This window comes from Pyricularia oryzae, chromosome 7 (genome assembly GCF_000002495.2).
Source record: "Pyricularia oryzae 70-15 chromosome 7, whole genome shotgun sequence".
In the NCBI taxonomy this organism is placed as follows: Eukaryota; Fungi; Ascomycota; class Sordariomycetes; order Magnaporthales; family Pyriculariaceae; genus Pyricularia; species Pyricularia oryzae.
This window is the reverse complement of record NC_017854.1, coordinates 1,760,420-1,783,903: the sequence shown is the minus strand read 5'-3', so window position 1 is coordinate 1,783,903 and position 23,484 is coordinate 1,760,420. Positions and strand designations below refer to the sequence as shown.

Below are 23,484 nucleotides of genomic sequence, written 5' to 3'. Positions count from 1 at the left end.
AGATCACGTGAACTATTATTATCCATAATGACGCCCGTAGCCAACCGACCGCATAGGTGGCTCTGGCAGAAATTGGTCCGGATGGATTGGCCAGGTGCAGTAAGTGGTGGTCCTTGACTGGCATCTGAGGTTAGGGTACCGCAAGGTCAATCATCATGACCTAGACCAGAGGTTTGGTTGTTAGTTTGCTTTTTTTTGTAACCCAAGTGTACAGATTTGGTGTGATATGTCGAAGATATTTATTTATTTTGGTTGCTATTTTAATTAGGCCCCTGAAAACTCTCACCCGTGGACATGCCTTTCTATGAGTTTTCCCCTCCCAACGCCTTTTTCCGCTTCCCGTATCCACAGCAGGAGTAGTATTGGTATGATATATGGGCTCACCTCACTTCAAATACTGCACCGCTGCGAGAAGATGTCGCACGAACGGGCAGATGAGGTCACCCGGGTGGTTTTGGACGAATTTTCAAAGCTGCCCAAAAAGCGAAAACCCCCAATCCGGGGCAATGGCGTGCCTGAATGGGTTCCGCTCAGTGGTATAGTAGCAAAGGGGACTGATCCAACATCGCCCTTTCAGTGCTTGTCTCTTGCGTAAGCTGTACATTGTCTGATACCGCAGTAAGCAAAGTAACTAACAATGATCCATCAAGAACCGGCATGAAATGCCTCCCGGCCAACAAGATGTCACAAGCTAACGGAGTCATTCTTCACGACTGGCATGCCGAGATACTTGCTCTACGGGCCTTCAACCATTTTGTCCTGGAGGAATGTAGGGCCGTGGCGCTGGGAAAGCGGCCATCCGAATACATACGCCCTAGGAGCGATAAGGAACTCGAGGAGGCTGAAGCTGCAGAGGTACAAGGTCTGGGTTGGAACAGACAACCATATGCGTGGAGGGACGATGTGAGCCTCTACATGTACTGCTCAGAGTCTCCATGTAAGTACAACATCAAAGGCAGACACTCCGAATATTTCAGATGATATTGACTTTGAACCAGGTGGCGATGCATCTATGGAGCTGATAATGGCAGCCCAAGAAGACGCCTCACCGTGGGACTTTTGGGACCCTCCGGTTTCTGACTCGGCAACAACAACACCACCCTCCCTGTCATCTGAAGACAGTATGACAAGGACAACTACAACTGAGATTCCCAACCTGCCTGGCCGCGCCTATTTTTCCCAGCTCGGCGTGGTTCGTCGAAAGCCTGCCCGCGGCGACGCGCCAAGGACGCTATCCAAGTCGTGCTCCGACAAGATCGCCCTGAAGCAGTGCACATCCCTCCTCTCATCACTAACTTCGCTGCTCGTCTCTCCCAAAAACGTCTACCTCCGAAACGTGATTCTGCCAGAGTCTCGATTTTCAAGCGAGGGATGCGCACGGGCCTTCTCCGCCACGCCGGGCATAGGAAGGATGAGTCCCTTGCTAACGAGTGATTCATGGCCCGGCGGATACGGGTTCCATCCGTTCACGGTCGAGACGACCGAGACGGAGTTTGATTACTCCAAACGGACGGTGACTGCGCGCGCCGAGGCCGCAGGCATCTCCACCACGGGGGACAACATCGCATCAAGCCCGCTCGCCGTGACCTGGTCGCGCAACGGACTCGAGGAGAGCACTATTAATGGAGTGCTCCAGGGCCGGAAGCAGCTGGACAGACGCGGAGGCAGCAAGCTCTGCAGGCTGAGGATGTGGGGTCTGGCACTTGAGGTTTCGGCGCTGGTCGGAGCAGGTGGTGCCCTCGCCGTGCAGAAGCTTCTGGACAGCGGCACTTACGCCGAGGTCAAAAACGGAGATCTACTGACGCCCAGGAGATTGGTCAAGTCCCGTGCCAGAGAGGAGGCCCTACGCGGATGGGTGCAAAATGTTGGAGATGACACATTCGGATCCGCTGTAGCAAAGCCAAAATCCAAGATACCACGGATACCGACATCATAGAGATATTCCTCCTCATATCAAGCCCATAAGGCGATTTGGGGAATGCTCATTCAATCCAACTGTATCGCCAATGAGGCTAGTTATAGAAGCGGCTGGCCCTTTGTTACGAAAGCTGACATACTTAGAACAATACGCGTTTGAAGGGTTTTGCATACAGCCGCCCTGGTGGCCACACGACATCATCACAAGGCATGCGATAGCCTTACCAGTGCAGACTAATGTCGAGGACTGGTTCCATGTTTCTGTTATTTCTGGGTCGTCAGGACGGAACGACACAAGGAGTAAGGTCATTCCTGGCCTTTGCTCCGCTCCTCAAAGAGAAGATAACCGAGACTTTTGCTTGCTCAATAAATCCATTGATCCGAACACGCCAGTTGCCCCCGCCCAAAATAGCTCCAGAAAAGTGACCCATATCGCGCATGAAAAAAAAAGTATGTTGCTTTCATTTTTTGATTTGACGTCAAGAGGGTTGGCCGTAGTCTATTTCTTACTCGACCTTGTCCTCAAAGTTCTCACCAGCAACCAAGTCGGGGATGTCGTCATCATCGGCCTCTTTGTCGCCGTCAGCTTTCTGCATGTTCTGGTAGCTCTCAGCAAGCTTGCGGAGCGAAGCGAGCGAGTCGGGGCCAAGCTGGTTAAGAATGCCTGGAACGAGCTCGGTCAACTCCTTGTCCTCACCGTTGCCGTAGATGGCGAAGGTGTTGGCGGGGACAGCGGCGTGGACTGTGACAATCAATTCATGTGTTAGTGGGGTTGCTTCACGACTTGCATGCCACAACACAGACCATCTTTGGTCGTAACCAGAAGGTAGGGCGTGCTACAGCTGTGATCAAGTAGGGGTTCATCTCACCCTTGGGAGCAGCGAAGTGGATGACGTTGCCGTCGCTCTTGAACATGTTCACCTCCTCAATGGCCTGGATGGGTTGGACATTGAGCTTCTTGAGGGTCTGTTGGAGCTTCTTGTCATCACCACCGGACCGCGCGGGCGCGCGCTTCATCTTCCTCCGGGGAGTTCCCTTGCCACTAGATCATCGCAATGCCAGTATGGCGCCTTGTTAGCCGTCGGTTTGTCTTGTCGTGCTGCACTCGCAGAGTCTATTTCCCCTCATCTCCACCAAATCCACCGCCAGTCTTCCGCACTGAATCGACCATTTTCTCATGTCGTACAAGCCGGGAAATGGTCGTTGGCACAAGAGCGCGACGTCTTCCAGCGAGAACCGATCGAGGCTTGGGAAAAGAAAAAGTTGACAAGAACGTACCCTATAATCTCCGAGTCAGTATATTGACCGCATCGCATTCCAGGCTATTTGTACGGCACCACTCACCAATGCGTGCGCTCGCACCGAGCTTCTTGAGGCGCTCCTGGACGTCGGCCATGATTGCGATTTGTGTTTTTCTAGAAAGAACGGGCGAGGATATGGACTATCGTGGTGTGGGCGGAAAAGATCGATGGCTGTCTCGCGGGCACCCTTGCAATAATCAGTAAAACTTGTGGTCACAAAGGTCTGCGGGAGGGCCTGCCCCCCAATGGTGTTTGCTTTGCAGCACGTCCCGCCGAAATGTCAGGCCGCAACACAAAAAAAAACCGCCAAAGGAAAATTGGACCTTACCCCGAATTATTGCATAAACCCTGTGGTATCCTCTCTTGTAAAAGATGGATAGGGCCCGTTTGATAGCTTCTTTTCTACGCTGGTCAAGGTGGTGGCTGACTTGGGTATCGAAAGCTCGCTGGGAATTTGTGCGCCGCCAAGCTAATTTTCGCTTGTGCAAAATCCATTTTCCGTGAAAGGTCATCGACATGTCTTGGCACGGAAGCTGCTGCACGGACCCTCCCCGCCTTGTGTGACGTCCAGTCAGATTGAGTCTTGCGACCGATGACCCACGCGCTGGTCTAGCATATCGTGCCAACCGCGCGCGTATTGTCTTTAGACAGACAGCAATCAATGAAATTTAGAGACATCTCACACTTGTCACATGCTATGAATGAAATATTCGATGAGAGCCGTAGAGCATAAATGTTAGATTTACATTATGCTGCAGGATAAGGGAATCCTTTCTGCTCAAATATTTAATATTTAATACACGGTGTGCCCTTCGACAGTGAATGGGCCGGCCATGTCTGCGATATCTCACATATATGATCTTACAGCGATTTTGAGGGACATAAAATGTGCCCATATTACCTAGTAGGAGGTAATCCAGCCTCTCTCCTCATCTGTTCAATCTTTGCGTGCTCTTCTTCTTGCATCCTTGCCTGCTCAGCTGCTGCATTCGCGCTGGCCATCTGTCTAGCAAGTTTTTCCTTCTTCTCAGCTTCGATCTGCTGAGTGATCCAGACTGTTTGGAGCGACGAGCATGCCCACGTCAGTGATTTAAACATCGATATTCCCAAGGTGAATCATGCTCATCTTTCTGCTTATGGCTTTTTAGCCCAACTCACTATTCTTATCCGACTTGGCTGATTTCTTGAGTTCCGTGACAAAGTCATCGTACTCCTTCTGTCGCTCATACCGACTCTCGAGGGCTCTCTTTTGCAAGTCTGGGTTGTACCTCTTGAAGAGCTCCTCCTCAGTCGGTGAAATGTACATGACAAAGGCTGGGCCTCCGACTGCAATGCCAGCGCCGCTTCGGATTTCAACTTGGTTAGCTGATGCGTCCTGAGTATATTTGCAGTGTTGCAGCAAATGAAGAGATTTTCTCACCCTAGGATCATCTTGGCCCACAACTTGTAGTTTGGTGCTTTGGGAGCCATTTTGAGATTTTGCTGTATTACACGATTCAGTGATTTGTACCGTGGCGAACTCACATTGAAGATGAGGTTATCGCCTGGGAGGTACTCAATCCGCCCTTGGGTACGGTTTCGTCGTGACGTCTTCTCCGCGCAATGATTCTCATTGGTGGAAAACACAGCCTCTTCAGGTCTAATCTCAGCCACGACATGAATGTGGCGATCCAACTCAAGGGACCGACATTGTCAGTCACGTGAGATGGCCTCCGATGGATGGATTATTACACGAAAGAGTCGGTCAGTCTCGGGACGGCTCTGACTTCTAGGGAGGTAGCTCTAGACCATGTCAGTATTTACAACAGCAAGAGTATCTTAGGTAATTACTCAAAAGTTTGTCTGCTTACTATAGTAGGCGATGATGTAACACCCAGAATATTTTGTCAGTCGTACCATAGTACACTTCCTAGATCTGACAATCACAAAAAACCCGTACCACCCGACTGCATTGATGGAGTCCCTGGCTTCTCCTTGCTGACCCCCATAAGCGAATGCTTGGTTGTGGCCAAAAATAAGATTGGATAGATCAGCAAACCCTCCCCGAGTAAAACCGGTTTTCTGAACGATGGAGTCCACGTCAATATTCCACTCTACAGGTGGGCTGAATGACGGAAGTTTCCTATATTGCAGTTTCTCCGAATGTGCAAATGGAAAGAAGCAGAATCGATGAAGATCGCAGACCCTTTTACAAACATGGCCCTCAAAGAACCCCTAATTTTCTTACTTGGCAACGGGTGGGAACCGGCCCGGAATCTTTGTTATCCAATATTGACCATTGCTCGCGTGCTATTCTTACACTGTACCACGAAAATAGATGCAGTAATTAGTGCTCGCCGTTTTTCAGGGTTCAAACCCATTACTTGCCTTGCCGTAAATTAGTAGCAATGGTTGATCTGCCGTTCAACTTGTTGCCGAAATAGCGATGCTGCCACCCTAGGTACTTGACCGCTGACTTCACACCTCATAGCATTGTACAGTGTACACAGAGAGGCTAATGCATTGCCCAATGGGCTCCATTGCACTAGTTTGGCACATTCGACGGTGGATGTACAAAGCCGGCAGTTGATCGTTGAACAACAACTTTCATGTTGCATCAGCGCGCTTATTGCAATGCCTCAAGTGATGTCGGGCATGCGCCCTATCCTTGGAGGTGGCGTGCACTAGCACCAATTTTGGTCAGTTTCCGAACCGATGCACAATAGAGACGCAAGTAACAAGCTTCAAAAGTAACAGACAGGCGATGATACAGTTACCACATATGTAAAAGCCAGATGAATTAATTAATTCGCTTGTCTTGACTGCTGTTCTGTTTACTACAGTGCTAATTGTTTGTTGTCACTTGACATGAAGCGGATCATTACAACCAGTAGGACAGGGTCAGGGCCACCACTTCGGTCACCTAACGGAAGGACGAAGTAGCAACCGTTTTCTTGCATTGTGAGATCCGTTTTGCCTACCCTGTTCAACAAACTCATCGAAAACCATTGTGCTCCATCTGCCTTCCATGCTGGGATTCGTACTCCTCCTTTTGCGCCTTCATATTCCTTCAGAGGGTTAACATCGTGCCACAGTGCGCTACGAGCAGCTTAGGGCTAGCGCTTTCACATTGGTGTAGCATGGTGCGATTAGTTGGTCATTTCTCGTTAATTAAAACCAAGCCAACCCCCTTTTGATTTTCTAGTCTGGGCCTGCGACCAAAAGGCCCTACTTCCAAGACAAGCCGAGGGATTCTGGATGGGTCTTGAATATCTGTGAGCGGCAAACAAAGAAGTCTCTTCAGTGGAACGGATGCACCAGAGAGACAAGGCACAGTTGCGTCCGATGCCCAGACCGCATAAGATTGTAGGCGCCGGCATTGAGCTAACTGACTGGCGCGGGTGTTCCGAAGGCCGTCTGCATCTTTTGAGCTGAATGATTTCACTCATGTCGAACTGCGGTGAAGTAAGCCCAAGGCCACCCATGTCGATTTTCTTTCTATCCGTTTTGCGTTGTGGCCATGTGAAGGACCGTATGCACAATAATATATCGACCCCATTGAAAATCAGGGTTCCGGCATGCGCAGTGATGATAATATCTATGTGATATTGAGAATAAAAATATGATACTTGTCAAGGTGATTTCTCCTACGTGATGGAATAAGTGGTAAGTTGTGTTATCCGTGTGCCTCTGTGCTGCTCTCTCAAGTTCTGCATGAAAGACGGCAAGGTCGGATATGAAGACAAAGGCTGTGCCTTCGTCGTACTATAAACGGCGTCTGGTAACGGAGGTAACGGGGCCCAAAAAATTGAACGGCCAGTGGAGACAAACATTCGGCCGTTCCTGGACTGCTGGGCCCTGTTTCTAGGACTGGATACGAGAACCACTCAACTCTGCACTGTGAGAGGCCGCTGAACGGTCACGCATGCCACGAGCCCACGGAGCCACGGGCAACGCAGGCCCCACACCACACCTCCCACACCAAAAGCAACGCCTCTGGGTCGACTCGACTTTTTCCAGGCTCATATTACTTCCAGGACAGCCCTTCGCTCGCTACGGATCACCGTCCATTCCACTCGTTATCCTTTTCATCTGTTATCACTGCTGTGGCTTCTCGCTACAGCTGCCATTTAATTCTTACGATTCCCAGAATATCTCCAATAGCAGGCGAGCCGTGGTTAATTTCTCCAACCGCTTCACAGTCAATCGCCAGCGAGAAGATCGAAACCTCGAACTGCTACGTCACGCGAGACTAGCAGTTTAAACACGATCGACACTCACTCAGTTAACCGGATCTGACGGTCACGGACTGCCCACCTTATCCGTCGTAAATTGGCTTTTGCGACTTCTTCTTGGTCGACATTGTTCATTCGTTCAAACAAGCCCCAAAATCGAACACCATGCATTCCACGCAACTTCTTCAGGTCCTGGCGGTGGCCCTGACAACATTCTCCGTCGCCCATGCATCTATCGCTGGTCCTCAGGCGCCCAGGATACCACAAATGCATGAGATTGTCAAGAGACAATCCGGGTCGGATCCTAGTTCTTCGTCGAGCCCATCAAGGTCTTCGACCACCACGTCGGCCAAGACCACATCAGCCTCGCCGACTTCTTCATCAAGCAGCCGCGAGACCACGACACCTCCTGCCCCGACTACTCCTAACCCACCAACACCCACCCCGACCACTCCCGGTCCAACTACGCCTGCTCCGCCGTCGTCAACGTCATCCACGACGTCTCAAAACCAGAACACGACACCGGCCCCACCTGAGAGCTCAAGCACATCAAGAACCACCATAACCACTGTCGTGACTACAACCAATAGCGATGGCTCGGTTTCCACCCAGACCAGCCAGATTGTCCAGGAAACTACTGTGCCCAGTTCCAACAACAACGAGAACAAGGGTATGGACGAGAAGCAGCGCAACACTATCATCGGAGCTGTTGTCGGTGGTGTCGGTGGTGCCATCGTGCTGGCTGTCATTGGTCTGGTTGCTTGGCGTGTATGGGGTCGCAAGAAGAACCAGGAGGAGGTGGACAACTCTTTTGGAACCTCTGCCTACAACGTCGCTGAGAAGCCCGAACCGGTGGCTGGTTCGACCAACAGCCGTACGCCCTTCCAAAGCACTCTAGAGAGCTACCACGCGCCCACCCAGGTGAACACGGCCTCTAACTTCTAAAAGCCATCGATGAGCGATTGGCAGCAAGAACTGCAATCGCGGAAAGGTTAGCAATCAGGAGGGCACTGTTTGGCCGAATGACTGTTACAGGTGAAATGATACGATACCCCTGTGCATAGAATTTCTACTGGAGCTCATTTCATCACCTCTCATTGTCGATAAACGCCGATTTACAAGTCAACACCCTACAAAAAAGAGAGTTGACACTCTCGTTTTCTAGTTTGCATGGTTGCGGCAGCATCGCGGGATTTTATTTCACTTTTCATAATCTGTTTAAACGGCGAGAATAGCTTCGGTGTACATGTTTTTTTTCCTTCCTAAGAAGAATTTAGGGGTTTATTTCCCTACAAACAAAGCAGTCTGGAAATCGCTCATGCGGCGCGTGTGCTCAACTCGTTCGGCTTTGAACGCACTGGGCTTGTTGTCATGTAAGCAATCTATCTCATACATGTCTGGATGCCTCGGACAAGGTGGAGGATGGTGGGAGGCTCTCGTAAGCAACGACTGTCGGAGGGTCTTGATTACCTGAGCCTGGATGATTCGGGTGTGTTGCATGCGCCCCCTTTATTGTTATTCATTTAATATCAACCGTCACAGTTTACGGCTTTTCATTTCGAATTCAAAGCAATAGAAAAATTGAATATAAATGAAAAACAAAAACTAGGTACTTGATCAATTCGCATATTGTAAAAGTGAAATCCCGTCACTACAGGAAAACTTGGGGGCCTTGTACTCGGCACAGTCTCAAGTTCGTTTCATGTGGTGGATTGATTCAGACGAAAGGAAAGGAAAACTTTGGATGGCAGCGTTCGACATTCATTCATCCTTCCACATTCTCGCTGCCACTGGTTTGGTATACACAGCTTTATAGTCAAAAGCCTCATTGTAGCATTTGAAGCGAATTTGTTTGCGACAGTCCTTTTGATGGTCTTTTTATTTTTATTTATTTTTTACTGCGAATACAAGTTGATTGCAGCCCAACGAACGCATTCGGAGACTTGATTCCTCGAAACGAACCGAACGAAAACGCCCTGAGAGTCACGATAGAAACCAAAATCATGTTCGCCACTCGACTCGTGTCTGCAACAGCAGTTCTCATGGCGCTGTTCGCAGGAGCTCTTGCAGCTTCATTACACCTAGCCGGAGGCGATTTTAGAATGGGCGTCATCTACCCGCGGCAACAGGCGAGAGCGCTGCAGGTTTTCGACAAGGCGTTAGGCGGCGCTAAAGCACAGGAGGTAAGCCCAATATGCGAATGGAGTCATTGCATGCATAGACAACGCGATTTAAGATCTAGATGATCTGTGGCTGACCTCTGCCGTCTTTTGATGTAGATAACGCAGTCCAATGACGAAAAAAGACCTTTCCAACTGGGCGGGGATACTTTCGTAAGATTTCTCCTGTCTTCAGTGCCATCATGCATGGCTGAAAAGTTTACTTTTTTCTTCTTTTTTTTCTCTCTTCACAGATGTGGCTGACCGCGAACGACGACTTGTCTTGTACGATACAGACCGACTTCAAATCCGCGGCTGACAGGTCTTGCGACAACCAAAAGAATGCGTGTGCTGAGCTGTCAAACAGCAAGAAGATCGATGCGCCCGTGAGCGAGTGCGACAGGCAAAACACCGAGTGCAAGGCGGCAGCGGCATCGGCAACACAGACGGCCTTCAATGCACTTGTCAGCTCCAACGCAGAGTTCGACTTCTTCTGCGACTTGTGAGACACGGCGGTGGGGTTGTCTCCTATGCTTCAACTTCCCATGTGTGAAATGATTGTTGCTATTTTATTTCCTTATTCCTTTATTTATTTGTTTCTTTGGGAGGTTACGATGTAAACGCATTGAGAGCAAGCGGCATTTTGCAGCGCCGGACAGACATTGTTGCCTTTGAAAGGGTTTTGTTCATAGAAACACCCCAAAAATTATTTTCATGTATACCCTACCTCATAATCAGTTATTGTTCTTTTCTCCATTATATTCTTCTTTGGGTGGACGTTACCTATGAAGGCATCAGCAAACGTTAAGACTCTAGACTGCCTACCTACCTTAGGTACCTGAAATGGCCACTAGGCTAGGTTACACCAGAACTACAGCTAGACCAGACAAGACCTGTGAAACGATGCGACCATGTCAAAATAAAAGAGATCGCGCCCCGACCGTTGGAACTTGTGGTAATGGCCGTTTCCTCCAAAGTTCGACACGAATTTAGAACGACGCAACGCCGTGGTGCCGTGCACTCGCGAAATTCGTACCGCTGGTGTGGAACCACGTCGCTGTCGTTATGGACGCAAATTGAATTGAGGGCTTCTGGACTCAAAGGGGTCGTTCACAAGACCCTGGGGTCCGACCAGGACCATGCCTCTACGGTTTGCCAAATGCCAATTGGTTGTGGGAGAATGCAGCGGGGGGGGGGGGGGGGGGGGGGGGCGGCGATTGGAGCGTGGGATTGCGATGGAGTTTATTTTGAGTAGCAGAGGTTGGGAGAAGAAAAGTCAGCGGGACAGGGAGAGACACGTAAGACACGTCAACAACTTGAACCAGAAAAAAAAAGTGAAGAAGTAAAGAAAAAAATCGGGAACCCCTGGTTTTCCCGGTCTCGCCCAAGACATCGCCTTTTCCAACGACCGAACCAGACATAGCACACATCATCAAGAGTAGTTAATATCCATACATTTTCGAACAGCGCATGGGATAATAAATCAAAAGGGGTTGAACGGGGCGCCTTTGGGACTCGGCGGCCATCAAATGCCCGCACGGTAATGAGCGCGAAATTTGGGGACAAAATGAATTGCACTGGAAGGGTGTCCACAATGTGCCTGCGGGTGGGGCCATGCCAAATCTGCAGGGAACCGTTTAGCGTGTTCCGCTGGAAAATTAACGATGCTGGGTTCTCAATGCTCGAGGTTCATTCATCTTGGCCACCTCACTCGAACAAGCCCTTTTTTTGTCCTTCGCGTCGCTCGTAGACGACTCTCGTCAGCCTCAAGACCCAACGTTCGGATTCTTGAAGATTCGACTGGCAGCTGACGTTGTTTCCTCTGTTTCTTTCAACGAGGAGGTACTGCCAGCTGTAGACCTCATGTCTTCGATGGTCCCGAGGTTTTTTGTTATACATTTTTAATGTCGCTCCTTTAATGCCTTGTTTCTTGCCTGCCTGCACCCATCTCGCGATCAAGGGTATTCCCTTTTTGCCGACTCGAGTGTCACGGACTGCCAATCTAGTCACCAACCAGAACACCCAGAAACATTTGATCTACCTAGACCTTTTGTAGGTCGTCGGTCAGGATCGTTGGTGTTACAGGTCAGTAACGACGCGTGAATTGAGATCCAGCTGCAGGCGATTCTAGCTTCGCCTGCACTGAATCTCGGTACGGTGAGTTACAGTCATTAACTGCACCCTTTGTGCTGGGCTCTTTTCTGCCTGCCTCTCTCGCCTACCGGAAAGCCTCGAGTGCAGCCCAATGCATGCTGTCCATTGCTTGGCTTGGGACGGATGAGCACACAACTAGTGATCAGGGTCTGACATACTTGCCTGCTCTGCAGCTCCCAGTCAAAACTGTCTTCGCCAAAGATACAGTCTCCTCCTGGAGCTACAGCCCAGGAAAACACGAGAGACCACAGGGCCCTCCACCCGTCCTCGCCGAGATCACCCGCCGTATCGACCACCTCAACCGCTGACGGCGACGCTTCCCCCATCCTACCGCCTCTTCAAGCACCACGGTTGCCAGACCGTGTGCAGCAGCTACTGAGGACACCCCCACGTAGCAGGGACGAAGACAGAACTTACGTTACCGCAAGCTGGGGCTCGCCGTATCCAAAATCCGAAAGTTTAGACCGTCTGAGTAGTCTGAGTAGCGCATCCTCGGCAGATTCCTCACCCGGACATCACTTGGAGATCCAGACACCATTCCTGAGACTGCCACCATCCTTGATAGAGGAGTCTCCCACGGAACAGAATCAGCCGTCTTTCGTGAGCGCCGCCATCCTTGCCAACAGAGCTCGTCGGCCGGCCAGAGGTCTCACAGAAGACTGGATACGCCAACACACTTCAGCAGGTGACGGAAGTGCCGAAGCACGACACTGGCTCAGTGACGGTGCCGGAGATAGCGAGAACTCTTCATTGAGCGGATCTATCTCTGGCGAGGAAGCCGCGTGGTTCGACGAAAGCGATTTGAAAACGCCTAGGGCCACAACCAGTGCGCCCCGTTTTCCGAGATCACACCAGAAGTACCCGAGAACACGGTCTAGTAACGAGACCTTGAAGCAAGCAGACGTGCAGCATCTGTCCGGGACCACATCAGCAACTATGGCTTCCGAAAGCGAACCCATCAGCCCTGAGGGGTTGATGGCTACAAATGTCACAGAAAAAGCGCTACCCGAGCCCCCATCAACCCCAAAATTGTCCGAGGCAACCATGACGAACGGATTTGCCAACAGTCCACTTGCTGAAAAGAGACTGCCGCAAACCCCTAAGAAATCACCGATGAAGCAGCCGCCCCCAGCGACACCTAGACTTAGGAAGAAGGTGCCTTGGAAGGGAAAGAACATTATGATTTTGCTGCCCCGTGATGGTGACAGAGGCAAGCCTGGTCACGCACCACTGCCACTGAACGAGCAAGACGTGGCAGGTATCATGAAATCTTGGGAGGAACTTGGCTACAGCACAAAAGGATTTCACCTGGACGACACCATGGGATTCATCGAGGCTGGCAATCAGTCACAAAGCCGAAGGGAGTGGCCTACATGGGAAGATCTTGCCAGCGACAGGCAACAGCGCAACTATAAAGTAACGTTGCCTGACTTGAATGGTGAGTTTTCCCTTGCGTATGCCTCAGCAAAGTTATCGATCTTCAAATACTGATAGTCATCGCCGTGCAGCATGGAAATCTTATGTGGAAGAATTGCAAGAGGCAAAACTACGAGCCCTTGGAGTCTCTTTTGGCGATGATGACCCTCCGTCATCGGTTTCGCCGGCACCCATCAGTCGCCAACCGTCTGTTACGCATTATCCACCTCTCCCCTTCTCGCCACCTTTGCCAACATCTTCGGCGGCAAGCAATGGAGGGTTTCCCTTTCCGGCATCTTTCTTGGGTTCGGGTGCGCCGAGTCCTGGCATTCCATCCGTGCCATCCCCGGTGTCTTTCAATGGCAGGTTCCCTCGCCAATCCATCTCGATACCGGCGGGAGCTTTCCATATGAACGGATCTCTTCCCAGCCCGCATGGCTACTCTCCTCAGTCGATGTTCCATCACGGGCATGCCAGAGGTGGATCGCCATCTTTGGCCAATCTTAGCTCAATGATGTCGCCTACCTCGCCGTTTCAACCGGATCATTATGTCCCGCCTATGCATACACGTCATCAGTCGATGCAGTTCCCAATGCTTGGTCATCAAGTTTTCCAAGGTGCTCGCGCTTCGCCTCGCCTCCAGGAACTACGTGAAGACGACGAAGAACCCGAAGAGCGGATACCAATCAAGCCACTCGATGCGGACCTTCGTTCGATGAACAAGACCGGTGAAACTTTACAGGGAGAGATCGATGGGGCAATGCAAGGTGCTGAGTATCATCTTGAAGAGCAGATGCGCTCCCAGCTCGAACATGACAAGGACTATAGTCCCCACAAGGACGCGGACGAGATGGCACCTTCAATGGAGGCCGCTCTCGCTCAGCATGCCCACGCCAGGGGGCCTTCTGTGCAGTTTGCCCCACAAGTTGAGCGTTTCCGAGAAGACGGGACAGAGGGCGGAGTTCTTCACCACCCACAGCCTCACAGCAGAGGACACTCGCTTTCCCAGAAATACTTCCAAGAGCCCGAGGGCGACAGCACGGATGATGGTGGATCCAAATCTCAGGAACTCGCATCCACAAGCGGCAACATTCCTCAGCCCCTTCAAAGCATGGACTTTGAGTTTCCAGAGGCTCCGAAGAAACACCAATCCAACTTCTCCATGGCTAGCAACCCCTGGAGTGAGGCGGGATCTGTCAAGTCTCACGCCTCCCGCCGGCTTGGCCACAAGAGCCAGGCTTCACTGTCCGGCCTCAACGTGGAGGCCCCAGAATTCAAGTTCAACCCGGGCAGTAGCTTCCAGCCTTCTCAGTTCAGCTTCACGAGCGATTCTTTCCAGCCTACCACTGTGTTCCAGGCTGGAACCCCAACGAGTGCACCAAAAGTGCCGCTCTCTGCCGACTCGAGCACATTCAGCTTCGGCTCTAAGATTAATGCCACCGCCCCAGTGTTCTCGCCTGGCCAGAGTGACTTCAGCTTCTCGGCATCTGGTCCCAAGTTCCGTCCCGATGCGCCAACCTTCACGCCGCTGCACTCATTCACAAACTCGCTCACAAGTCCACCTATGTCTGGCAACGAGGGCCCAGGAGGCAACCTTGGTGGCTCCATCTTTGGAACCATTGACCTTAGCGCATCCGACGTTGGCAAAGCACCCAAGAAGACGAAGGCCATCCCAATTGTACGACCCCAGAGTCGCGAGAAGGCTGACGAGGAAGAATCTAAATACGACGAAGAGGGGCGGGTTATTGATGATACTCGCACCAAACGCGCCAAAGCTCGCTCCGACGACGGTGATGACGTTCCTCTCTTCGCCGAGCCTACGGCGCCGACCCCCATGACAGAGGCTCAACCAGAGGATCTTCCTCAATCTGATAACATCCATGTCGACGTCAAATCTGGAGACGAGAATGGTGCGGATACAACTGTTTCTTCTGCCTTCTCTGACAACCTGAACGCAAAGGCAGCCAATAGCCCGCCGCCACTCGTGCCACCGCAGACCAGCTCCCTGAACTGGACTCCCTTCGAGTTCAAGTCACAAGTCGATGTCCAGGCATTCAATTCCGCCAGGCCATTTGGCGAGGACGCAGGCTTCAAGAGGCAGCACAAGAAAACTCTATCTGCCACCGCCCAGCCTTTCATCCCGTCTGGCTTCATGTTCACCGGACCCAAGGCCGACTCACCCAAGGCCGAGGTTGATGAAGCTACCGCAGACGAGGCTACTGCAGACGAAACCGAACAAGAGACTGCGGATGAGCGACAGACTGCTGGTGAGCCAGAGGCTCATGTTACAGACCGTGAAGATGTGGAGGAAGAGACTCGGGAGGAAACAGCGGAGGCGGAGTCACTTGTTACTTCAGAATTGCCAGCCCCTACGGCGGATATCGATACCACCCCGCCCAAGGCTGGTGCCATGGCTCCGCCTGCCAAGAAAGGATTGTCAGCATCACGATACGCTGCTTCGCCTTCTCCCCCGCCTCAGCGTAAGGTCTCCGGCTTGTCTGCTTCACGCTACGCCGCGTCGCCTCCCCCGGCCTCTGAAGAGGATACTGTCAACAATTATCTTCGTGGCCCGACTGAGCGTGGCCAGCCTCTGATCATTACGCCACCGGCAGTTGCAGATTTACGTAACCAAGTCGAGCCCCCTGAGCAGACACCAGCGAGTGAACGCGCCGGTGCTAGCTTTGAGGAGATTGACGACATCATGCGTTACATCAACAACGACCCATCTCACGGAGTCAACAGGACCATTGATGCCGGCCAATGGCATCAGCCCAGTCCCAAGCGACACATTTCTCTTGCTGCTGTCACCAACAACTCACCACTTCATCTTGCTCCCAATGAGGTGTTCCGCAGCGACGCTCCCAGTCCGAGCCCAGCACGTCACCGCCTCGAGTCTGTCGACGCTCAACAGCCTATTCTCTCTACTGAGCTGGAGGATCCGTTTGTCGATCAACCAACTGGATCGCAGTTCTCTGGCTCAAACATTCACCATCTTCAGGGCAGCGAGACCGCCCCAGACAGTGATTGGGAGAGGGCTTTCAGCGACGAACAGCACGAAAAGCTTGAATCCAGGGTCAATTTCTTCGACGGCCATGTGAATGAAGTTGTTGGAAGGCTACTAGCCAGCCGCCTCCGGCCTCTGGAGAAGGCACTGGACAGCATCCAGCATGCCGTTTCAGGCAAACGGCCTACGTCTAGTAGGATGGACCGCCGTAGCATGTCTGTCGATATCCAGCACAGCGATGCTGACGATGAAGATGAAGAGGTGCCTGCCGTTAGACGCTCCTTGAGTCCACGCCGCGACCGTCGCCTCGACCAAATACGCACCGCTGTCATGGAGGCTCTCGCTATTCAGCAGCGGAACACTCTTCCAGCTCCTCCCAGGACCGAGTCTGACGGGGATATCTCTGCAGTCAAGAAGGCAATTGAGGAGATGAGGGAGCAGTTTGGCAAGTCACTTCACCTCGACTTCCGTGGCGAAGATCTCAGAAACATTGTCGAGGATGCGGTTGAGCGTCGCATGGTGCCTACGCCACAGCCTGTTGCTGTCAAGGGCCAGGAGGATCTTAGCGAGAAGTTCAACGAGCTCCAAGCCAAGGCTGCAGACTTGGAACAGCGCCTTCGTCTTGAGGAGGCCAAGGTCGAGACTGAGCTCGTCCTGCGTAGAACTGCCGAGGACCGTGCGGCCGAGTTCCAGCGTAACCTGGAGATGGCTGAGACCAAGATCGAAGTTGAGATTATGAACAGGAGTGTGTATGACCAACGCGTACACGATCTCGAGGAAAGGTTGAAGCATCAGGAAGTTAAGGCGGAGCAAGAGGCTTCGGCCAGGAGAACCGCTGAGGATAGACTTGCCGAGAACCAACGTCTTCTGCGCATATCTTCAGAAGAAGAGACAAGACTCCGCGAGGCTCTGGAAGAAAAGGAGCAGAAGATTAAATCCATCGAGGAATCCAAAGGCAAGACGACGATGCGCCTTGCTCTGCTTGAAGCGTCTCAGACGAACAACCAGCAGTCCCAAGCGGACATCCAGAACAAAATGAACGCTACTGAGACTGAGCTTCGCGAAGCCCGACAGGACGCACGAACCTGGAAGGCTGAGGCTGAGCGTGTTAACAACATTGCCAGGCAACAGGGTAGCGATCTCGCCCAAGTCAACGAACAAAACAAGCATCTCAAGAAGATCATCGACACGCTTGGAACTCAACTTGAGGAGAACGAGCGCATCCGTGAAACCTGGAGGGGCAAGTTCGTTTCGCTGCAGAACGACATGACCGATGCTGCAGCCAAGATTACCGAGGAGAGTGCTCACCGTATTAAGAAAGAGCAGGAGTTGCTCGCTCGCCAGGAAGTCTTGGATGCGAAGCTTCAAGCCGAAGCCAGAACCCGCGAGCGTCTGGAGAGTGAACTCGAGAGGTTGGAGGCTGGTGAACGACAGGGTATCAGGGCCGTTAACGAGTGTAAGAGACTCGATACCCTGCTTGCGGAGCTCAAGACAGAGAATCATCAACTCCAGCAGTCATCTATGCGGTACCAGATCGAGTTCCAAGAGGCACGGGACTCTGCCGCACGTGAGGTCCAGCGTACCCGCGACGCCATGCAGTCCCAGATTGACCAGGCCAATCATGAGGTCAACGTGGTGCGTGAGGAGCTAGAGGACCAGGTCCAGCGTGTTCGCGCACAGTTGGATCAGGTTAAGCTTGACGCAGACACTTCCAAGGCCAAATACGAGATGCTACTTGAAGATGCGCAAGCTACGCACAAGACCGAGATGGAGACGCTCGCTCGCAAGCACCAGGTCGAGATCGAGGATCTACAAGAGCGACATGAGCGCATCGTCAACAATACGACGGAAGACGCGCAGCGCCTCGAACAAAACCTACTCGAGCGCCTCAGCATCTCAACCTCCAAATCTACGAACCTCCAAGAGCGGATCCAGCATCTCGAGGAGAGGCTTGAGATTGCCAAGGAAGCTGCAGCTGCAGCGGCCCGGGCCGCCAAGCTATCGCCAGTCGCCCTGGAGCACAGCCTTCAATCACCACCTCTGGCCGTGCCCGCGGCGGCTCGGTCCATGGATCTTCCCGAGAAGATCTCGCCCCAGGCACTACGCGAGTCAATCATGGTGCTGCAGGAGCAACTGCAGGCTCGGGAGCAGACAATCGAGGAGCTGGAGCACCAGATTTCAAAGCTCGACCCGGAAGCAGAGACCAAGATCACCAAGCGGGACGATGAGATCGTCTGGCTCCGCGAGCTGCTTGCTGTGCGTCATTCGGATCTCCAAGATGTTATCGCCGCGCTCGACAGCGACGATTACGACCGAAATGCGGTCAAGGATGCCGCCATCCGACTCAAGGCAAACCTACAGATGGAGGAGCAGGAGCGCGAGAGGGCGATGAATGGTGGGTCTGCAATCAACCTGCCCAACATTGCTGCCTCCCTCCGCGATGCCGCTACACCCAGAGTTGCTCAGGCCGTTGGTCCCCTCGCTGCTGCCTGGGGTAACTGGCGCAAGTCCCGCGAGCCGAGCAATTCTTCCTCGCCCGCGGTCCGTTCTGGCCACAGGTCAACGCCCTCGAGGAACAACCCAACATCGCAGAGCAATCTTTTCTCTGGACTAATGACGCCACCGGCTTCGGGCCTGCGTCAAACACCGCAAAGCCAGCAGCAGCAACAACAACAGCCCACAGCTTTTTCTAGCACGGGCCGTCGCATGACTGCTCAGCAGCTGGCCAGCCGGTCTAGAACCATGTCATCGTCGTCATCGGCGTCGCGCAGCGCCGACAACAAGATGCTGGCCGCCCAGGGAACTCCTAGTAGGGGAGCCCCTAGGACGCCGCCGATGATGAGGCCCAGTTCGTACGATGCCGATGCTCATGCTGAGGAATTCGACGACGCTGGGTTCTATGATGATGAATAACTGGGGCAATACGCCCGCCTACATATTTATCAATTTTTCCTTTGTCATGATATTTAACAACCAAAATGGGGAGTCTCGAGCGATACTTTTTTGTGTTCTCACTGTATGAGGCATGATTGAGCGTCAAAGAGCAAGTTGTGCGAGAGTGCAGTAGGGCAAGGAGGCGAGAGTCATTTTAGATTGATACCCGGTTCTTTCTCCATCCCTCACATAATGTTTTACCAGATCCAGAAAGAATGACTTATATACCCTGTGGTAAAGGAGATCTGGGCACTAATCTTTTTCTCACATTTTTCTTTTTCTTATTTTGGTCAATATCCGGCGCAGAGTTATTCTTGTTTTGCTGGAAAGTCGTTCTTTATTTTGTCTGTTTTTTCTTGTCATTCATTTTATAGGTTCTAGATGTGTTGCTCTGCATACGTCATTCTTGTGCATTTAGCTTTTTGATACCCTCTCGGGACTTACATGAGGATACGATCCTTTGATATCAATTCTTGCCATTTATTCTTTTGCACCCGACGTTTGTGTATTTAATGCTCTCGGTTCGCATGGCTATGCTGATCGCGAGCGGTGGCATTGACAGTTTATCATTACAGTCGTGGTGTCCGCTATAGAATGTTACAAGGTCTAATTATATACAACAAAAATAGTAAAGTTACATGCTTCATGCCGTCATCTGATTGCGGCTTAAGAGACAGGGCGTCGTACTGATTCCCGAGCAAACCATTCCTTGGTCAGTACTATCCAATCTCCGTCTCTTATCAATATCGGGGGTATCAAAATGGCTGCGGATCAGATTATCTCCGAGGTTGATCGGAGCCCAACAGCCGGCGCTTAGGGTTTTGTTTGTTTTTACAATCTCTAGCGTCTGACAATCGCCGCAGGCGGAACAGACATTGACTGGTCTGCTAGTCAACTCTGAGGCTTGTTCTTGGTCGCGGCCGCGTAGGATGGCGGCGGCGGGGCGTAGTAGTCAGCGTTGGAAGCGAGGGCAACCGAGGCCGGCTGCAGCAGCATGATGGAGTCGGGATCCGAGTTGCGGTGGCTCATGCTGGGCGCGGCGGCAGCGTCGTTGCGGTAGCCGTCGTCGTCGGCGTGGGTATACGAGTCCCCGGCGACGGGCGAGGACGGGATGCCCCTCAGGGCCTCGTTCTCCTCCCTCAGCTGTTCGTTTCGCTCGTTGCGCTTTTTCTTGTGACGGCCGATGCAGATGACGATCAGCAGGATGGCCACAAACACGCCGACCACGATCAGCACGATGGCCCAGACTGGCAGGGTGCCGCCGCCACCGCCACTACCTCCGGCAACGCCGCCGCCGTAATAGCCGCGGTTGGCCCTATTGTTGTTGCTGCTCCAGGACTTGCTGGACGACGACCTCGAGGAGCTGCTGCGGCTGCCACCGCTGGAACCGCCACCGCCCTTGGGGAGGGGAGAGCGGCTCTCGAGGTAAGTGCGGACGACGGCGGTGTTGATGGCTACCATGCTAGGTTGAAGTTTGGGTTTGGGTTGTTTCGAGAGTTCTTGGGCGTATGCAAGTATAGACTCTGACTGGGTGTAGCTATGTATGTATGTATGTATAGGGTGGGTGTTATATGAAGCGTGTGTTTTTGTCCTATGTGAGACAAGACTGCCTTGAGTTGTTTTGGAGCTGAAAACTCAGATACAGAAAATGAAGAAGATATCAAGAATGCTGACAAGTGGTGACAAGAGATCACTTATAAGCACCCCGATGTCTAGGTAGTTCTATCCTAGTTTTAGACTTAGTCTGACTTCCCCCAAAGATCTACAGATTGTAGGGCAGGGAGGGAGACCGGGGCCATGCTCACGCCAAGGAATAGGCGAAGCCCTCCAAAATGACAACGGTTGCAACGAAACGGGACCGGCTCGTCGCTTCGATGGACCCAAAACGGAAAGAAAACAATCATAATAAAAAATAACAGATGACCAAAATCCGACAGGCCAAGCATGCTGCCACACCTTTCCCTAACTTAGCTGCATGGTATTTCCTCACCTTGCAGACCGGAAAATGACCTGAAAGACCGTAGATCACTTTCGTCTTACAGGACGGGAAGGGGGGCACAGTCTTGCAAGCCGAAAATAAATAAAGCTGCCTAGCTGTTATTGTACCCACACTAGATATAGCGTGCATGTCGGCTGATTGGATGTCGGAGATGACAATGGCCAAAGAAAGAGGGAAAATGTCAGTGAGATAGAAAGCTGACCGACAATAGGCTCGGGACCGAACAATAGACAAACCAAAGCCAAGATTCCCAGCGCGTGCTGCCTACCTAGCCAGTTCAACAGCACCAGGCTCACCAGCCATGCGGGAGTGGATTAGGCGTCAAGGGTGCACAGAAGACGGGACCCCCTTTTGTTTTCTCTCTCTTTGTGATTGCCTGCTCACCCGCGCCACCCACCCCCCGTTTCGGTAGGGCTGTGTACCTGAAGACCTGCCAAACTGGATCCCTGTGGGAGTGGAGTTGGATGGTACTGGTCTGCGCCTTGTTCAAGTTGCATTTCGTGCCTTCGTCTCTCTTATTTTCTACCTTGGCTTTAGATTTTCGAATCAAGATGACCATATATTGTATACAGCCTTATCTCTTTGGGAGCGCATTTCGTTGACGCCTCACAAGGGTCCTGCGACCCCACCCCACTTCAGGTCATTAGCATTAGGGAGATCGATGGTGGGCCGCTTGCACCAGCCTCTCGGCGCTTTGGATCGCAGGTGGTAGGCAACTATGCCAACGCATATTGTCTGGCCACTTTGCTCTTTGCTACTGGTGTAAAGCTCGATTAACCCCTTGATTTTAAACGTTTGGTGGAAACCTGCTTTTCTGGCCTTGCCTGCTCAGACTTCCTCCCGTTTCTTTCCCTTAGCTTTGACAAATGCACACTATTCTAGTTTTCACTTTTTTGTTTCAAATCATGTACAAAGAAAATTTATTCTCTGCTTTGGAATTCCCCCAACCAAGAGTCTATGCGGTCTCTTGACGACGCATCAGGTCAGTAGCAACTAACGACTCATTGTTGACTTTCCGCTATTTCGGTCCAGGATCTTTGAAATATACTTAGTGTCTATTTTTATAGCCCAGACTACGTTTTAGAGTGAGACTTATTTATGAACATTGCTGCCTTTTACTTAGTCAGAAGAAATGCTGAGACAGACGTGAAGAAGTGTGAAGATACGCTAAGTATATCTCGCGATTCAGAGACTTTCACTTGTTAGTCGTGAGGCTTCATAATCACATCTTTGAAGCGGGAGTAACTCCTGAATATTCCTTCCTGTCCACGGCTAGTCAGACGGAATATTCAGATTTAAATCATGAAACATCACGATGACTATGTGAAAAAAACCGGGTTTCCGGGTTTTTTTTCCGTGAAAAATATTACATGATCAAGGGGATATATGGCGAGACACGGATATAAATATTGGAGAAAGCCCAGTGTAAGAATCCTACTTCCTCTGGGTTCAGCAAGCACCTTTATATTAGTATTTACACCTCTGATCTAAACTAAAGCCCTTTATCACAGCTCCCGAAAACAAGTTACTTCTGTCAGCCGGCTGACAAACCGATCTTCACCATGCAAATCTCCAAGCTCTACACTTTTCGCCCTGGCCTCTGGCGTTGCAGCTGCGCGCGGAAAATGCGGTATGTTCTTTAGGTCCCATCAGAGAATATAGACCCAAACCTCTCGAATATGCATGCGAGCAGAGAGCGTCACGAAACCCACGTACACTGAGCACCTAGAGGCTGGGAGTATAATACTAAACAATTGCTTGCATAGGTGAATGCGTTGTCCGAGGCGATTGTCTCGCAGGGGAACCCAACGGTAGAGTACTGGATTGCCTGTGTAAGTTTTCATCCGTTTCCTATTTGTGATGTATCCTTTATCCATGCTAACTTCCCGCAGGGGACGTGACTTCGAGCACCCGACGCAGATGCTTGAACCCGGGCGACAATTCGAAGCAATGCCCATTGAAGAAATAGGGGAGGACTTTGGCCTCGATAACACTACCTATAAACTCGAAACCATAAACTATGTAGCATAGCACATATAAAAACTAGACATTTTAGTGTCTCAAGGACATTCCATCGACCTTTCGACGTGAGCATCTATATGCTCGTCTTTGTCGTTGATGCTTACCGACTATCTAGAATTAGATAGACCAGACCTTGTATTCCTCCAAGGTTCCGATTGCACATGGATCGTTATTTCTCAGGCGCACACCCGCCCACCACTTCTCTCGTCTACGCTGGGGCTAAGTTTGGAAAATATGGAGGGGTGGGGGGGATTAAGAACAACCCCCGTCCTGTGTGTTGTTGAGTGGTATCCAAGGTGACAAGCCTGAATTTGCTTGGCGTATCAATGTATATATTTCCACACTTGCTCTTAGGGGCCAGTTG

The 23,484-nt window shown here is 51.5% G+C and overlaps 8 protein-coding genes across 8 annotated transcripts; 5 read left to right on the top strand and 3 right to left on the bottom strand.

Annotated features, from left to right (window-relative positions):
• The first annotated feature begins 107 nt into the window (after positions 1–107).
• On the top strand, positions 108–2,310 carry MGG_02712 (uncharacterized protein). Its single transcript, XM_003721000.1, has 3 exons — positions 108–591; positions 651–937; positions 999–2,310. Exons 1-3 carry the CDS (start codon positions 305–307, stop codon positions 1,934–1,936), a joined length of 1,512 nt encoding a protein of 503 aa, XP_003721048.1. The 5' UTR covers positions 108–304; the 3' UTR covers positions 1,937–2,310.
• Positions 2,311–2,423: 113 nt separating this feature from the next.
• Positions 2,424–3,313, bottom strand: MGG_02713 (nascent polypeptide-associated complex subunit beta; the record flags this gene model as incomplete). The annotated part of the gene is made up of 4 exons (XM_003720999.1): positions 2,424–2,659; positions 2,787–2,959; positions 3,139–3,196; positions 3,262–3,313. The coding sequence occupies 4 exons, from the start codon at positions 3,311–3,313 to the stop codon at positions 2,424–2,426; spliced, it is 519 nt and encodes a 172-aa protein (XP_003721047.1).
• Positions 3,314–3,913: 600 nt separating this feature from the next.
• Positions 3,914–5,185, bottom strand: MGG_02714 (assembly factor CBP4). Its single transcript, XM_003720998.1, has 4 exons — positions 5,069–5,185; positions 4,639–5,000; positions 4,377–4,561; positions 3,914–4,273 (listed from the first exon to the last, which is right to left on the bottom strand). Exons 2-4 carry the CDS (start codon positions 4,686–4,688, stop codon positions 4,116–4,118), a joined length of 393 nt encoding a protein of 130 aa, XP_003721046.1. The 5' UTR covers positions 4,689–5,000; positions 5,069–5,185; the 3' UTR covers positions 3,914–4,115.
• Positions 5,186–7,182: 1,997 nt separating this feature from the next.
• On the top strand, positions 7,183–9,016 carry MGG_12606 (uncharacterized protein). Its single transcript, XM_003720997.1, has one exon. It carries the CDS (start codon positions 7,598–7,600, stop codon positions 8,375–8,377), a length of 780 nt encoding a protein of 259 aa, XP_003721045.1. The 5' UTR covers positions 7,183–7,597; the 3' UTR covers positions 8,378–9,016.
• Positions 9,017–9,149: 133 nt separating this feature from the next.
• Positions 9,150–10,768, top strand: MGG_02715 (uncharacterized protein). The gene is made up of 3 exons (XM_003720996.1): positions 9,150–9,615; positions 9,712–9,765; positions 9,888–10,768. Exons 1-3 carry the CDS (start codon positions 9,436–9,438, stop codon positions 10,095–10,097), a joined length of 444 nt encoding a protein of 147 aa, XP_003721044.1. The 5' UTR covers positions 9,150–9,435; the 3' UTR covers positions 10,098–10,768.
• A 277-nt stretch (positions 10,769–11,045) lies between these two features.
• On the top strand, positions 11,046–19,741 carry MGG_02716 (uncharacterized protein). Its single transcript, XM_003720995.1, has 3 exons — positions 11,046–11,748; positions 11,919–13,183; positions 13,254–19,741. Exons 2-3 carry the CDS (start codon positions 12,682–12,684, stop codon positions 19,076–19,078), a joined length of 6,327 nt encoding a protein of 2,108 aa, XP_003721043.1. The 5' UTR covers positions 11,046–11,748; positions 11,919–12,681; the 3' UTR covers positions 19,079–19,741.
• On the bottom strand, positions 19,575–21,226 carry MGG_02717 (uncharacterized protein). The gene has a single exon (XM_003720994.1). It carries the CDS (start codon positions 20,558–20,560, stop codon positions 19,991–19,993), a length of 570 nt encoding a protein of 189 aa, XP_003721042.1. The 5' UTR covers positions 20,561–21,226; the 3' UTR covers positions 19,575–19,990.
• Positions 21,227–22,159: 933 nt separating this feature from the next.
• Positions 22,160–23,420, top strand: MGG_17984 (uncharacterized protein; the record flags this gene model as incomplete). The annotated part of the gene is made up of 6 exons (XM_003720993.1): positions 22,160–22,183; positions 22,251–22,523; positions 22,610–22,732; positions 22,865–22,930; positions 23,155–23,185; positions 23,269–23,420. The coding sequence occupies exons 2-6, from the start codon at positions 22,485–22,487 to the stop codon at positions 23,418–23,420; spliced, it is 411 nt and encodes a 136-aa protein (XP_003721041.1). The 5' UTR covers positions 22,160–22,183; positions 22,251–22,484.
• Between the last annotated feature and the right edge of the window lie 64 nt (positions 23,421–23,484).